The sequence below is a fragment of the Setaria viridis genome, chromosome 2 (genome assembly GCF_005286985.2).
Source record: "Setaria viridis chromosome 2, Setaria_viridis_v4.0, whole genome shotgun sequence".
In the NCBI taxonomy this organism is placed as follows: Eukaryota; Viridiplantae; Streptophyta; class Magnoliopsida; order Poales; family Poaceae; genus Setaria; species Setaria viridis.
Genome location: NC_048264.2, coordinates 38,662,225 through 38,676,942, shown reverse-complemented (window position 1 = coordinate 38,676,942; position 14,718 = coordinate 38,662,225). Strand labels below are relative to the sequence as shown.

At 46.6% G+C, this 14,718-nt stretch overlaps 3 protein-coding genes across 3 annotated transcripts; 1 reads left to right on the top strand and 2 right to left on the bottom strand.

Annotated features, from left to right (window-relative positions):
- Positions 1-1,726: 1,726 nt before the first annotated feature.
- Positions 1,727-3,658, bottom strand: LOC117844376 (probable E3 ubiquitin-protein ligase ARI8). The gene has a single exon (XM_034725094.2). It carries the CDS (start codon positions 3,656-3,658, stop codon positions 2,069-2,071), a length of 1,590 nt encoding a protein of 529 aa, XP_034580985.1. The 3' UTR covers positions 1,727-2,068.
- A 2,068-nt stretch (positions 3,659-5,726) lies between these two features.
- LOC117845505 (uncharacterized) lies at positions 5,727-7,288 on the bottom strand. Its single transcript, XM_034726564.2, has 2 exons — positions 6,540-7,288; positions 5,727-6,454 (listed from the first exon to the last, which is right to left on the bottom strand). Exons 1-2 carry the CDS (start codon positions 7,104-7,106, stop codon positions 5,864-5,866), a joined length of 1,158 nt encoding a protein of 385 aa, XP_034582455.1. The 5' UTR covers positions 7,107-7,288; the 3' UTR covers positions 5,727-5,863.
- A 950-nt stretch (positions 7,289-8,238) lies between these two features.
- Positions 8,239-14,064, top strand: LOC117845366 (mediator of RNA polymerase II transcription subunit 8). Its single transcript, XM_034726392.2, has 12 exons — positions 8,239-8,561; positions 8,712-8,836; positions 9,663-9,787; positions 9,885-10,068; positions 10,198-10,302; positions 10,628-10,695; positions 11,474-11,731; positions 11,877-11,930; positions 12,021-12,227; positions 12,430-12,483; positions 13,023-13,083; positions 13,664-14,064. The coding sequence occupies exons 1-12, from the start codon at positions 8,323-8,325 to the stop codon at positions 13,852-13,854; spliced, it is 1,671 nt and encodes a 556-aa protein (XP_034582283.1). The 5' UTR covers positions 8,239-8,322; the 3' UTR covers positions 13,855-14,064.
- The last annotated feature ends 654 nt before the right edge of the window (positions 14,065-14,718 follow it).

Here is a 14,718-nt window from a genome sequence, read left to right as displayed (position 1 = left end):
AGCTGGGAGTACAAAGTTTATAATGTGCTAATAGAAAGTTCCTAAATTTGGAGTATAAAGTTTTAAATTATAAAGTTTTGTATCTAAGAGTACAATATTTGAAATGTCTTAGTAGAAAGTTTCTGATTTGGAAGTATTAAGATTTTGAGTGTATTTTGTTCGCATTGACTTGACCTCAAAGTTTTTAGATTTCTGGTTTAGAGTTGAAAGTGCTGGGATAAAAGTTCCTGTCACTTTTGCAAGAAAAATTTTATATCAATGTAAATGTTAGAGTCAAATTATTATACTCGTACTTTAAGAGTTTGCAACATTCAAGTAGATTTTTTTATCTGCAATATAAAAGTTTGGATATAGAAAGTTTTCTATGTATAGTTTAAAAATTTTGAAATTTCTAATAGAAAGTTATTGAATTTCTGATACAAAGATTTTCATATGTAGCTTGAAAGATAAAGTTGAGTAAGTTTTTAAATATGTGGTTTGCTAGTTTTTTATTCCAAGTTCAAAGATTTTAATATATGACTTGAAAGCTAGAAATATACAGAGTCTTTTATGTAGATCTGGAAGTTTTTGAATTCAGGAATAAAAGGTTTTTATATGTGACTTAAAAGTTAGGGATGTATGAAGTTTTTTAATATGTATTTCAAAGTTTTTGGATGCAAAATGCATAGGTTTTGATGTGTCACTTGAAATCTAGAGTGCATAGGTTTGTAATTTTTTTGAAAGCCTTACAGATTGAATTTGGCAAGAAGACTGTACAAAGATTTTGGAATTCTTATATATATATTTTTAATATGTTAATTGAAAGTTAGGGATCTTGAAAGTTTTGTACAAATGGTTTGAGAGTCCCTGAAAGTTGAATATGAAGTTTTTGATTCGTGAATTGATATAGGGGATGTAGAAAGCATCATGCATGTGATCTGAAAGTTTTTGAAATCCGAGTACAAAGTTCTAAATATGGAAATTGAAAGATACATGTGTAGAAAGTTTAGTATACGCAAATTGCAAGTTTTTATATTCGATTACGAAGTTTTGAATATGTGAATTGAAGTTAGGATGTAGGAAGTTTTAGATATGTTAGGTAATAGTTTTTCTAATCCAATCATCAGTTTTGTATACGTAACTCAAATGTTATGAAAATACAGGGTTTTAGTTCTATGTAGGATACATTCTTATTTATATATATTGACAGTAATGGAGGTTTTGTGTTATTTTTGCATGTGATTTACAGTGAAAAGCTACTTCTGCTCCTACTATATTGTACGTTGTCACTGGATTCCAATTGTTCTTCTTTTGAATGCACAAGACGTGCTTCTCTTGTTTGCGTTCACAAATTAGAATCAACTTTTGTTTTATTAGAATATTTTTTCTATTTAGTATTGTACATGCACCATGGTAGTGATTTTTTTCCATTATGTTTTTGTTGTATGTTGTAAAAGAATGTTAGTAATCATGCACTCTATGTTTTTATTAAACTAATTAACGTTGCCATATATACGTTTTATATTTCTTTTTCATAATAATTTTTGATTTAACTATACGGATGAACATATTGTTTTTCTCTATATTCCTTTTGCCTTCATATAGATGTCAAAGCAATCCCCCCGCCCGTGTACTACCCTCCTCACCCGCTATCCCGAAAGGAGAAAAAATGTGAACCAAAATTACTTCTGGGCCAACTTCAAAGTATCGTTGCTACCTAGCTGATTAGTACGCACACACAAAAATTTAAACAAAGAAGCTAGATAGGGGAATACCAAGAAGCTAGAGAGGGGAATACGATTCGTACGCATGCACAAAAATCCAAAGAAGCTAGATATATAGGAGAATACGGAAGCCAAAACACGTTCGCTGCTAGCTGATATGTATGCACGCGCGTCGCTAGCTGGTTCCAACTATCATTCGTTGGTAGCGAGTTGCAGCGAACGCTCGCCCACTGACGGTCCCGGCTTCAACAGGCCGATTTGACTTCGGGGCAAGAGAGATTTGCTTTGTACGGACAAGAAAAACGTGCACAAATTAACAAAGTAACAACGCGACACTTAACTCCCACGATTATGTCGCCACGCAGTCACGACACGACCTCGGCCATGCCAGACTCAAACCCCTCCACGAGTGTGCTAAAGTGGTTTCGCGTCACAAGATTGAGGTGGCAGAGCTTCTCCCTGAACTCCATGTACTTCCCGGCGGCGTACCCAGCGGGGATGGCGGCACCGTAATAGTATAGATCCTTCTTCAGAAGGCCCCTCTCCTCCTCGGCGCAGTGGTGCAGCCGCTCCAGCGACTTCTCGGCCTCGCCCTGGAGGTACTCGTAGAACTCGACGTTGTCGCGCGCCGGGTCCAGGTGGTACACGTGCGCGTACGTCCACCGCAGCACCCGCCGCGCCTCGACGATCCGCGCGTACGCCTCCAGGAGGAAGTCCAGTTCCGTCGGCGGCACGCCGATGGCGTCGCCGAGCTGGTACAGGCCGCCGCCGTCGGCCCGCAGGCTGTCCAGGTCCTCCTGCGCCTTCTTCATCGACGCGCCGTGCGCCGTAAAGCGCTCGTAGTAGTGCAGGAACCTCTCCAGCGACGCCCTGGCCTGCCGCTCCCGCGTCTTCTCCTCGGTGAACTCCGACTTGGCCGCTGCGTAGCGGTTGCAGTGGAAGAAGTTGCCGGAGTGGTCCGCCCACGAGCCGAGGCAGAGCCAGCAGAACTGGTGGTAGCAGGGGGCGCCGCACGTCATGTGGTTGCACCCCTGGTTCTTCTCGATCGCGCGCCGGCACTCGGGGCAGTGCTTCGTGTTGGCCAGCACCCAGCTGGAGGTCTCCCCGTCGGACCTGCACTTGTCCACCCACGCGCGCGTCGTCTCGCACGACGCCGGCCGGTGCGCGTCCTCGCCGCACCGGAAGCAGAAGACGTGCTTGCACTTGCACGTCACCTCGTACAGCCGGGAGCCGGACTCGGACCGGACGGCGAGGGTGCACCCGGGCCCGGGGCACCACCGGACGTACTTGCTCGTGCCCTCCTCCACGAACGACCGGACCACGAACATGGCGTACCGCGCCCGGTCCTCGCCGGCGGCCGCCGCGTCGACGAGCTCCCGCACGACGGGCACCGTGCAGCCCGGGCCCGGGCACCGCAGGAGCAGGCACCGCGCGCCATTGCCCACCGCCGCACGGATGTAGCCGCGCCAGCACTCGTGGCAGTAGTAGTGCGAGCACCCCGCCGACCTCATCTCGCCGGGGGCGTAGATGTCGAAGCATATGGCGCAGGTGAGCGGGAGGGAGTTGAGCGCCGTAGGGACGTCGCCGTCGAGCCCCCCCGCCGCCGCCAGGCCGACGGCGCCTCGGACGCGCCGCTCGTCGGCGAACCACTCGTTCTCCAGCCGCTCGGCATCCCACCGGCAGTGCCGCAGGAAGGCGGCGGCGAAGCCCCGCGGGACCGACAGCCGGTCGGAGATCTCCGCCGTGACCTCGTCCTGGCACCTGCGCACGTCGTCCTCGGTCACGAAATCGTAGTCCTTTTCGCACTCCTCGGGCTTTTCGTCGCCGTCATCTTCGACGCCGCCGTACTCGCTGTCGGTTTGGCAGACGTTGTCCTCGTCTGTGCTGTTGTAGTCCTCGTAGTCGTCGTCATCGGCGTCGCAACAGTAGTCGTCCTCCTTGCTCTTCCGTGCCATGGCGGCGCTGCGTGCCGGGAGTTCGTCCGGCTGGGAGGATCGATGGAAACAAATCTTGACGAGAGTTACGCCGAGTATTATAGGCGCGGGGATTTAGGATTTCTCTCCACCGATCGGACTCGTTTAGCGGATCGATCTCCTGTTCGCGTACTCCTACATGGTTACAAGGCGGTTCCGGCTTAGCTACCGAAGGGAATTCGGATCTGGGTGGAACTAGTCTTGAACTCCTTTCTCGTCGCAAGCCTGCTTACGCGCACGACACGTCATCGCTACCAAGGAAATTACTTGTCTGTTCGCCTAAACGGCCGTTTAGTCCGTTTAAACAATATTTAAACACTAAACAGAGGCCTCCCGTGAGCAACTCTAAGAGATTGCTAATCTTACCCCAATATCCTTTTTAGGAAAAAAAACTCTAACAGTCCACCTAAAACTTCCCAAAAGATTGACGACCCGAAAAAAACACGCTTCCTCCCGCATATTTTCGCGACGCAAGTCTTCCCCCAATCTGCTCGTGCGCGCCTCTCCCTCTGTCTTCCGCGGCTAGCGCTCCACCGTGGCTTCCGCGGCTTGTCGTGCCGCTGGCCGCGCATTTCCTGTGCCAACAACTCTGCCGCGGCCGTCGCCGGGCTCGACCTCTCCAAACTCTCCCTCGGCGTCGGCTTCCCGAGCACGCTCTGCTCCTTGCGCTCCCTGGAGCACCTCGACCTCTCCGCGAACGAGTTCGTGGGCCCGCTACCAGCCTGCCTCACCGCGCTCCCGGTGCTCGCCCACCTCAACCTCGCCTGGAACAACTTCTCCAGTGAGGTTCCGCCGGAGTGGGGTGTCGGATTTCGGTCACTCCTCGTGTTGAACCCGGTCCAGAACCTTCTCTCCGGCGAGTTCCCAGCGTTCTTGGCTAACCTCACCGACCTCCAGGAGTTCAGCCTCGCCTACAACCTGCTCTCGCCATCGCCATTGCCGAAGAAGATTGACGACCTCGCTGACCTCCACATGCTGTTCGTCGCCAACTGCTCCCTCAATGGTACCATCCCTGCTTCCATCAAAAAGTTAAAGAATCTTGTCAATTTGGACCTCTCAAGGAACAACATCCACAGTGAGATTCCAAGAAGTATTGGGAATTTGAGTTCTCTGGACCAGATCGAACTCTTCGTGAACCAGCTCTCTAGGAGTATTCTAGTGGGGTTTGGAGGCCTCAAGAGGCTCCACTCACTGGACTTCTCCATGAACGGGCTCATTGGGGATATACCGGAGGACATGTTCGCGGCTCCAAGCCTTGCCAGGCAGGTGGAAACATAAGGATGGGTAGTAAAATCGATTCACAACGGATCAAGGAAGCTTCCAGTATGAGCGATTGAAACGAAACTCAATATGCCTGAGGAATTTGGCTGACGAGTATCAGGTGACGAGTATCAGGTGGCCAACGGGAGGTCCTTTGGCAGCATTGGATCCACGGACGGGGAAAACATGAAAGAATAGAGGAAGAAGAAGATCGGAAAGGGAGGCTGACACGCGGGTCCTGCAAGATAGACGAGGATGTTTTGAATTATTGGGGAATAGTTTTTAGCGTTCTGCTGTAGATTGATATGTTTTTTGGGGAAAAAAAATTTAGCGTAGCCCCCAATACATCATTTTGCGGGAGAATTTTTTGGGAAATTATTGGAGTTGCTCTACCTAAACAGTGAATTAAACGGTTAGATCGTTTCAGACCCGTTTAAACCGTTAAAAACCGTCTAAACAGAATCGAGTTAAATGTGGTTAGATGAGCTAAATGACCATTTAATTCATAATTTAGTCAATAGGAGGATTACAACTACCACAATCAACACTAAACTAATTAGCATCGTAAGTATATGAAGTGTTGTGGGATATAGATTTCTTCGAAAAAGATTATTTAGTAGAATACTTATATTTTACATTTGTAAATACGTAGACTTTCTAGCATATTTGACTTTTATATACATAAATATGTATATTTTAGTGTTATTGTACAAAACCGTTTAGGTTGTTTAATCCCATTTAAACACCGTTTAAATGGCAACGCTAAACAAAGGGTGACCGACCGTTAACGTTTAGGATAACATTAATACTTCCTCGTAAAATTCTGTAAATAAAAATACAACCATATGAAAAAAGAATAATACTAGAGTTACTGACATGCACTTTTATTGAGCAAGGCAAATTGCTCGGTAAGCAACACCCTAATCTCTATGGTTCGAACACCCGATTGGGATTCCGAACACAAGTGCACCGGCAGCCATTGTCATGAGCTCCGCCGTCGCCGTCGTGTGACCCCTTGCGCTGTCTCAGAGAAGCACTCCACATCATGTATCTGCCATCGCTGGGCTTCTTGCTTAGGAAGCAGCTGATCCCGGCAACGTGCAACGCCTGCATCTCCAGCTTCACCGCGCCATCCTTCCTCTGCAGAGACGCCTCGATCAGACCAATCATGGTGTCGCCGATGGCGCCGTACCTCTCATTTGGATCCCTCGCTTGCATCAGGACCACATGGACCATGCAATCCTTGCCGACCGCCGCCTCGTCCCGCCTCCGGTCAGCGGTGGGTTCAGTAGCCGGTGAGGCCATCTGGATCTTCAGGCCTTCCAGGACCAGAGATTCCAGCTTGTCCATTGCCCTGACGACGAGAGCTTCCAAAAGGTCGTCCCCCGAGCTCAGCCTCGCCGTCCGGCGCACGGGCTCGCCGGGGTTGTGCTGGCCTGTGATGTCCTTCAGCGGCATCATCTGGCTCAGGAACTTGCACAGGTCCTCAGCCCTCATCGCAGCCATCTTGTCAAGAACCTGGCGACGACGACGCAGTCGTCAGACCAAAACTGGGAAACAATGGATCACACGCAATTCACACAGGTGCATCGAGCTCACTCACCTCTGACGCGCTCGCCGCGTCCACGGGAACGACGGGCCGCGAGACCTGCACGGCCAGCCGCTCCCACGGCCGGCAGACCCGCCTGACCTCGCGCAAGTAGCTGCCGTCCTCCAGCCTCACAATCTCCTCCACGCCGACGGTCGCTTGGCCAGCGCCAACGCACCTGTTGGTGGCGGTAACCGTGGCCGTGGCCGCCCTGTTGCTCTCCTCCCTGGCCCTGGCGCCGTTCCTGACGCACTCGGTGACCGCGCTGGCGCCCTCCTCCGTGGCCTTGGCGCTGCCCCTGACGACGCACTCGGTGGCCGGCGCGAGCATCTCCTCCTGGCCCAGCCACACGCTCAGCCTCCTGATCTCCTCCTCCAGGAGCTGCAGCCTCTTCCAGTACCTCTCCGCGGCATCGGCGGCTCTGCCGCCGCCGTCCGCGTCGCTGCTGCGCGGCAGCGAGTCGCTTCCCCTCGGCACCGGCTGCGGCGGGCCGCGGCGGTGGCGGGAGAGGCAGGACATGAGGGCGGAGCAGCCGGTGGAGGCCACGGCCGGCGCCGGGGCCGTTGGCTTCTTGCGGGACATGGTGGGAGGTGGATCGCCGTCGATGGGCCGGTGGCAAACGGATTCTTGGTGCACTTGCAGGCGCTCTGCCACGAGCCTTTAGCTGCTTTCTTGTAGGTGCGGCGGTTCAGCGGCGGCCGGTGGAGTGGGAGCCGTTGGAGTTAGTTGCGATTCGTGCGGCCGCAGTTCGAATTCGAACTTGAACTCGGACGCCGTCGAACTTTGCGGCGGCAAGTGTACTTGGCGGAGCTTGAGACGCGGTGACGCCGGCCGTGGTGTGCGGTGATGGGGCGCATCCGCGCATGCGCATCGGATCGTGCGGTACTGCCGATACGAGCTGCAATAACTTCGGGCTCAAGAGTAAGTCGCAGTGCTACTGCTAGGTGCTAGCTTGCACTACATATTGTGACTTGTGAGCACACTGCTGTGACGTTGCAATCTGAATTTATATCTACTGAACCTTTCGATCGTACTGACCAATGCTGAGTGTAAATGGTGCAATGACGTCTCGATGTTGAATTTCTTTCCTTGAATGGCAAATGCGAATCTGATCCATGTGCTATCAGAAGAGCTTGAAAAATCATCCAACGTTTCCTGCCTCCACATGCTTTTCTCAATAACTTCTCCAGTCGAGATTAAACGGATAACTACATTTTGAAAATGAGACTAGATCATATACAATTATTTTATCGCACTTAAATAAGCGAGGTATATAAGCACTCGCAAGAAAAACAGAGAGCCACGTAGCAATACATTTTGTTACTCCCTCCATCCCAAATTATAAGTCGCTTTGACTTTTTTGGTACATCCACTTTGCTATGCATCTAGACATATTGTTATATCTATATACATAGCAAAGTGAATGTATAAAAAAGTTAAAGCGACTTATAATTTGGGATGGAGGGAGTAGTATTTACCTATTAGGAGGAGTATTTTTTTTATGATTTATTTTTTGAATAGGAGGATTGTTAGGATTTCAGTTCACCTCAAATTTTAAAATCAGCAGTTTGAAGAATTTTGATTCTAAACTACTCCAATTTTAGGGGCAGCCCCACAGAGTGCAGGGTCCTGACTTGGCTGGTCCCGCATGTCAGTCTAATCCAGACACGGAAACTGGCGGTGCCGCCCTTTCACAGGCATCGATCCCCGAAGATCCCGACACCTTCCGATTCGAGGACGCGCCTCCCCCTTCCACTCCGCCGCACACCACCGCTCCTCCCAAGCAAGTGCTCCGGCGATGGACGCGGCGGCGGCGGCGCTAGGGGCAGCATCCGGCCCTGGCGCTCCGCCCCCGGGCGCGGCCGCAGGGGAACAGCAGGCAGCTCCCCGGGTGGAGCGGCTCAGCGCGGGGGTCCAGCAGCAGCTGAACCTGGAGGGGATGCGCGCGCGCGCGGTGGGGCTCTACAAGGCCATCTCCCGCATCCTCGAGGACTTCGACGTCATCGCCCGCACAAATCCCGCCGCGTCCCCCAAGTGGTAACTCAGCGGCTCTGCCCCCTTCGCCTCGGCTTCAGATTGATGGCCGCAGGGATTCTAGGGTTTAGTTAGGATATCTCCGCTGGCGTGGTGTAACTTCGCGATTGCTGAATGGTATGGTGTGGCTTCCTCGGGTATGGTGAATTGCAGGCAGGACGTGCTCGGTCAGTTCTCGATGGTGAGCATGGAGCTCTTCAACATCGTGGAGGACATTAAGAATGTGTCCAAGGTGTTTGTCGTGTATCCCCGGAATGTCAATGCCGAGAATGCTCCAAGTATGCTGTTCTGAGATATCCGTTAATTTCCCCCTTTATGGATATGCATATCTGTGCTAATCTCTGTGTCAACTTTAGTTAGCTCATAATGGGATGAATTTTGTTAGAAATCATAATTAGTATGCAGTTTTCTCTAATATAGGAGAGTTTTCCATCCGTCGGGCTATGTTCTAGTTGAATCTCTGGGTTTACAGATGAAGTTATTAAATGGGGCTTCTTCAGTTCGGGGCTGGCAGTTTCAAGAGACACCTTAAGAGTCTAGTGTTCATTAGCTCTGTCTATAGGATTTTAGTTGGTTCAATTAAGACCTGAACAGCAACCTTTTGGGAGCAGTATAAATGGAAGTACATAATTTTGGGAAGAAATTATCTAATACGAAACCAACTGTTGAGTTCAAAGGAATCAATCCATCAAGCAAATGCTGTCTTATTTGAACAAATACAAAGTAGTCTTTTGGCTGTTCATGGCTCAGCATTGCCCAACACCTGATGAGATTAATATTCTTCTATGTTTTGATATATTTGAAGGAAAAGAAATTATAAAATTTTCTTTTTATTGAAGTAAGGATGAACGAGGTCTAGAAGTATGGCCACTTGATCTAATATTGTTACATTTTGCTATGCCATTTCTTTGTTTTTTCTCACAAGTTGTATTTCGCATGAAAAGTCAATCTAAGAATTTAATGGAAATTGCTGGTTGCTTGAACTGGTCATGATGCCTTGCAATTTGGTGTTCCCATTTTGCATATTGTCAATACTCAGTTTGTACAGTTATTTCCTACTCGTGGTGCAGCATAATTCTTATTTGATCTGTATGAGTATTGCAGTACTACCTGTAATGCTGTCGTCAAAACTGTTGCCTGAGATGGAAGTTGAGGAAACTACAAAAAGAGAACAATTATTGTCTGGAATAACAAATCTACCGGTTCCTACCCAGATTGAAAAGATAAAGGTGACCAATTCAGTATGAAGAACGAAAACTAGTCCTAGTACCTGATTGAATTATGGCTATCTAGTAAGTAGAATGGACTTATTATTATTCCTTTCAGGTTAGAATAGACATGATCGGGAGTGCATGTGAATCTGCTGAGAAAGTGATTGCTGACTGCCGTAAGAGCTATGGGCTAGGAACCCGTCAGGGTACAAATCTTGTTCCTACATTGGACAAAGCACAAGCTGCAAAGATACAGGAGCAGGAAAACCTACTTAGAGCAGCAGTAAATTACGGTGAAGGTGAAAGACATAATGTGTTTATCAGTGTTGATAAAAAATTACAATTAGGTTTCCAAAATAAATATTCTTTTTACTTCGATTCGTGTTACAACTACCGTACTTAGCCTGCTGATATTATTTGATTTTCAGGATTACGGGTACCTGGAGACCAGAGGCAGCCACAATCTCTTCCTAGCCATTTAGTTGAAGTACTTTCTTTTGGGGATGGGCAACAAAGTTTTGGTGATAATTCTGGTACGTAGATTTTGTTGTGTATCCAAATTGTCTTAATGATCCTCTCCCTATTTTGAGTTATAACATATATGGGTTGCCCCATTTTCACATGCTATCTAAGGGACTCCTATCGTGCTAGGATTTGTGTTTTTCCTCAATTACTAAATTCATAACCATCTGCATTGGAGATCTGTGCTGTAAAAGTTCCTCATATGTATAACTCTTTGCCATTTAATTGGTGATAGGTGCCATAAAATTTCCTCATATGCTTCACTCATTGACACTTGCATTGGTATTTCACAGAAAAGCTTCAATAGCAGCATCTAATTGCTATTTGTATTTGCAGGTGGCTATCCCAAAAATTCCTCAACATTCACACCTAGTGGTGTCAACACCCAAGGAAATCCGGTTCAGGTTTCTGTTCTATAATTATAACTGATTTGTCATTATGATATTAGAAGAGGTTCATTTTGTTGCCCTTTTAGTTGAAAAACCTCTTCAAAAAGAGGCAGATTGAATTGTGTGATTCATTCTGTTTTACGTGACATCAATCATCTCCCCATGCTATTGTTAAGATAGTTTTATAGTTCATATGGAACAGCAATAACCAAACTCAGACAATTGTTTGATCTCTCTGTCTCAGTTTCAAATTTGTTTCCTTCATACTACAAAGGGTTCTAAATAACACGCAATAGCAGTGCTATACGTTTTATTTGGCTAAAAGCTAAGCTAAGGCACTTCAGCCTGCTGCGCTAGCTACAGCCACTATAGCACGGAATAGTGCTGCTAAATGGCATAGTGTGTAGCGGGAAACAGTTATGCTATCTTAGCTCCAAGTAGATGGGCCTTGTTCAAAGTGAGCTTTTCTAGGGGGACATTTCTTCTTGTTGCGATATATCTGAATCTCAAGATCTTTCTAATGAACTCGAAGAGGATTATATCCATTCTAAATCGAGTTTAGACTGTGCCGCTATCGGATTTTGTGACGGTCTTGTGAACATGATTCATTGTATTAGTGTTGGGCGTGACTTATCAGCAAACATTAGCATTTCATTTGTACTTATATTGTGAATTTTATTGTTTTATATATTTTTCACTATAAATGATAGCTCCCATGATAGCTTCTATAGCATTTTTTCCCTCTCCGTGAACCCACGAAAAATGTGATTTAAAACCTTGATACTACTTGCAGGCATCTGGAGGACAGTTACTTGGAAGACCTGCGCCATCACCTGGAGGCACAGGAACCCCTAATTTTGAGAATGTGTCTACTCCTCCAATGCCATATGTGAACTCTCCTAGGTCAGGCACCAATATGATGAATACCCCTTCACCCCAGCAGCATCTAACACCACAGCAACAGAGGCAGAAGCTGATACAAGCATCTCAACAGCAGCAACTGCACGCTCAACAGCAGTTGAGGCCATCAGCTGCTGGGATGCTAACACAGGTAAATACATATTTACATTTGGAGCTTTGGACGTGCTTTAGTTTTATAGATTTTATTTATTATGGGCTTTCCTTCTCGACTCTATTACATCCATTCTGTATGCGGGTCCATTTCATTTGCTTCCTGAATCCACACTTTCCTGTAGAGCACACTTCCTCAGCTACAAGATTTACAGGGACAGGCTCAACAAAAACTACAGGCAATTCTATCACTGATAGCCTTTCTTTTCTGCTGAAATAATCCCCCCCCCCCTGGAAACTTAAATTTCTGAAAAAAAAAACCTTTGTAGGTCCCTGGTCAACAGCAAATGCAGTACAACCAAGCCTTGTCACAACAGTTTCATAACAGGCAGATGCAGCCTGGACGTATGCAACCAGGCATGGCTCAGAGTCAATTGAACCAAGGAACTCAGCTACGAAGTCACTTGGGCCAGTTTGCTGGACCTGCAAATAGCGCAATGTTCACTGCTGCACAAGCATCATCAAACTCACAAATGGTTAGATATACTCTCCTATTAATTTAGTGTGGAAAATAATCCCATTTGTTTTCCTTAATGGATATTTGGACTTTATTATAGCTATGCATTTACAAGCTCATGAATGAACTAGTAAAAAAATATTCTTTGTTCGGTCTATAGATTATTTTTGTACATGGTCCTATGGTTGGCTAATCATGCCTGGTTTGTTTTTGCATTTTAGATGGCAAATATGCCTGGAACAATGCAATCACAGTCGCTTATGCCACAAATGCAGGTCAGTGTCTTTATTTTATTTCACTATATCCAGGTTTCATCAGAAATAATATTCTGCAGCCATTTGAAGAAAATAATTTTCTGCATGTATGGTTTATTTGATCATTGCAATTACTGGGCAATGACAGTCAGTATTTCCCTTTAGGCCTTTACCCTTGTAAATCTTCAAGAAAGAGGACCTTCTTATGGCATTGCACATAAGAGTTTGTTGTAGGGTCTGATTATAAGGCCTATGCATAGGTTGCATGATTCATATTATCAAAAACGCCAAAAGCCCAAGCAAGTGCAGCACACGCCTCGATAGTTGATGGACTAGGGCAGTAGTTTAAGTGCTCATTTGGGCAACTGGCTTCTCTTACCATTTTATGCTGTCCTCTTATACTAACTGTATCTTCTCCATCATGGACATGATTTCGTGATTAGTGAAGAGGCAGTTTTATATAAAGATCGCAGCCTCTTTTTTTGCTGTCTTGTTTCTGGAACCTCTACCATTCTTCACACATACTCTGTAACTTGTATTTATTGATGATTGTTGATCAGTACGGTATGGCTGGTGGGCATCCACAAAGGAGTCATCCATCCCAGATGCTGACCGACCAAAGTATGTACTATTTCCTTCCTCTCTTAAGCTTCTGTAAGTTATCATTATCAAGTGGATAAAAATGTTAATGAGTCATGAACTCGAGACATAGCATATACACTATCAACTGTTTTTGGTAGCATTGCTGGTGTATTTGGTGGAAAACTGGCCTTAAAGTTAGAAAACACGTGTCCGCAACCGATGGTGGAGGCAAGTCCTTTGAATCAGATGAATCCAGATCCTGATCTGATCACAAATCACAATTCAAAAGGATAAAATGTATTGGAATTTACTGTAAGGCAAAGGTAGGATGTCACTACAAAAACATCAAGAATAGAGTGCCAAGGAAAAGTCAGAGCACAATTGTCCTCTTTAAGTTTTTTTAAGCATCTTGTCCAGATCTAATTAGCTGCTTTGGCTCCATAGTGTTGGAAGCATTGCCAAATGATCAGTTGTAAAGCTTTACTTTAAGTGCCCTTGATTTTGAATTGTCATTGTGGCACACACACTTTGGATTGTCTAGTTTGCTTTGTTGATGAAATAACCGTCTCAAGTTTCTACTTTTTTTCTTAGCAATTCTCTGCACTATTTTCTGCTGCAGTGTTTGGTATGGGAGCCACAAATAGCAACATGATGGGAATGCAGCAGCAGCAGCAGCAGCAGCAGCAGCAGCAAGGGGTGTACGGGAATATGCAGGCAGGTGCTCAGAACATGCAACAGGGCATGGTGGGCCTCCAGAACCAGGGGCAGAATCCCAACTTCCCCCAGCAGAGACAACAGAACCAGCAATAGTCAAACAGCTAACGTCAATTTGTAGAACATGTGAACAAATGTTTTTCATCACAAGATAGAGCAAGAGCTACCATTGTATCACCAAGGCGTTGATAGTTTGCTTATCCGTGTTAGTTGCCAATGTTGCTGGACAAGTGGATAGCCATGTTCTTGTTGTAAATCGATATAGATGTATAAACATTTGTGGATAACCACCTTGTGTGTGTTTCAGATATCTGTCTGCCACGGGTAATGCATACGGGATCCTGTTATCGAACTGCATGCGGATAAGGAAGGCACAGGCACGGGGTTATTTATAAATTACGACGCAGTTTTCAGACTGGTGATCTTCCAAGCAAACCCTACAGGTATCTTCTCCAGGAAAATCCAGCAACATTACATGGGCTTTATTCTGCAGGTATCGGTAGACCATGGAGTCTGATGATCCTCTGCATGCAAAGGATCTCCAACCTGGTGGCTCCAGGACGTGGCGTGTTAAGCTACAGCACATATACTCTGTAAAATGAAAGAGAAACAATGCTGCAAATTGGTCATCAGTCGATCAACCATTCAGATAGTACATTGCATAGATCGAAAGCATTTAATAGTAACAGTGAACAAGCAGCATTACATGGGCTTTATTCTGACGAGAAGCAAGATCACTGGGAGAGAAGCAAAACAAAAACATGAAATTTCCATGGTATTTAAAACGACACACAAATCTTCCACGTGAAATCAATTGGAGTTGCAGCGAAGAACAGGGGCGAGATAGTCTCCATGAGCATCACCTGTCAAACCATGTCGTCTTCGGTGGCCATGCGGATCTCCGAAGACGACGGAGCTGCGGCGGCGGCGGTGCGGACCTCGGAAGCAGACGATCCGGCG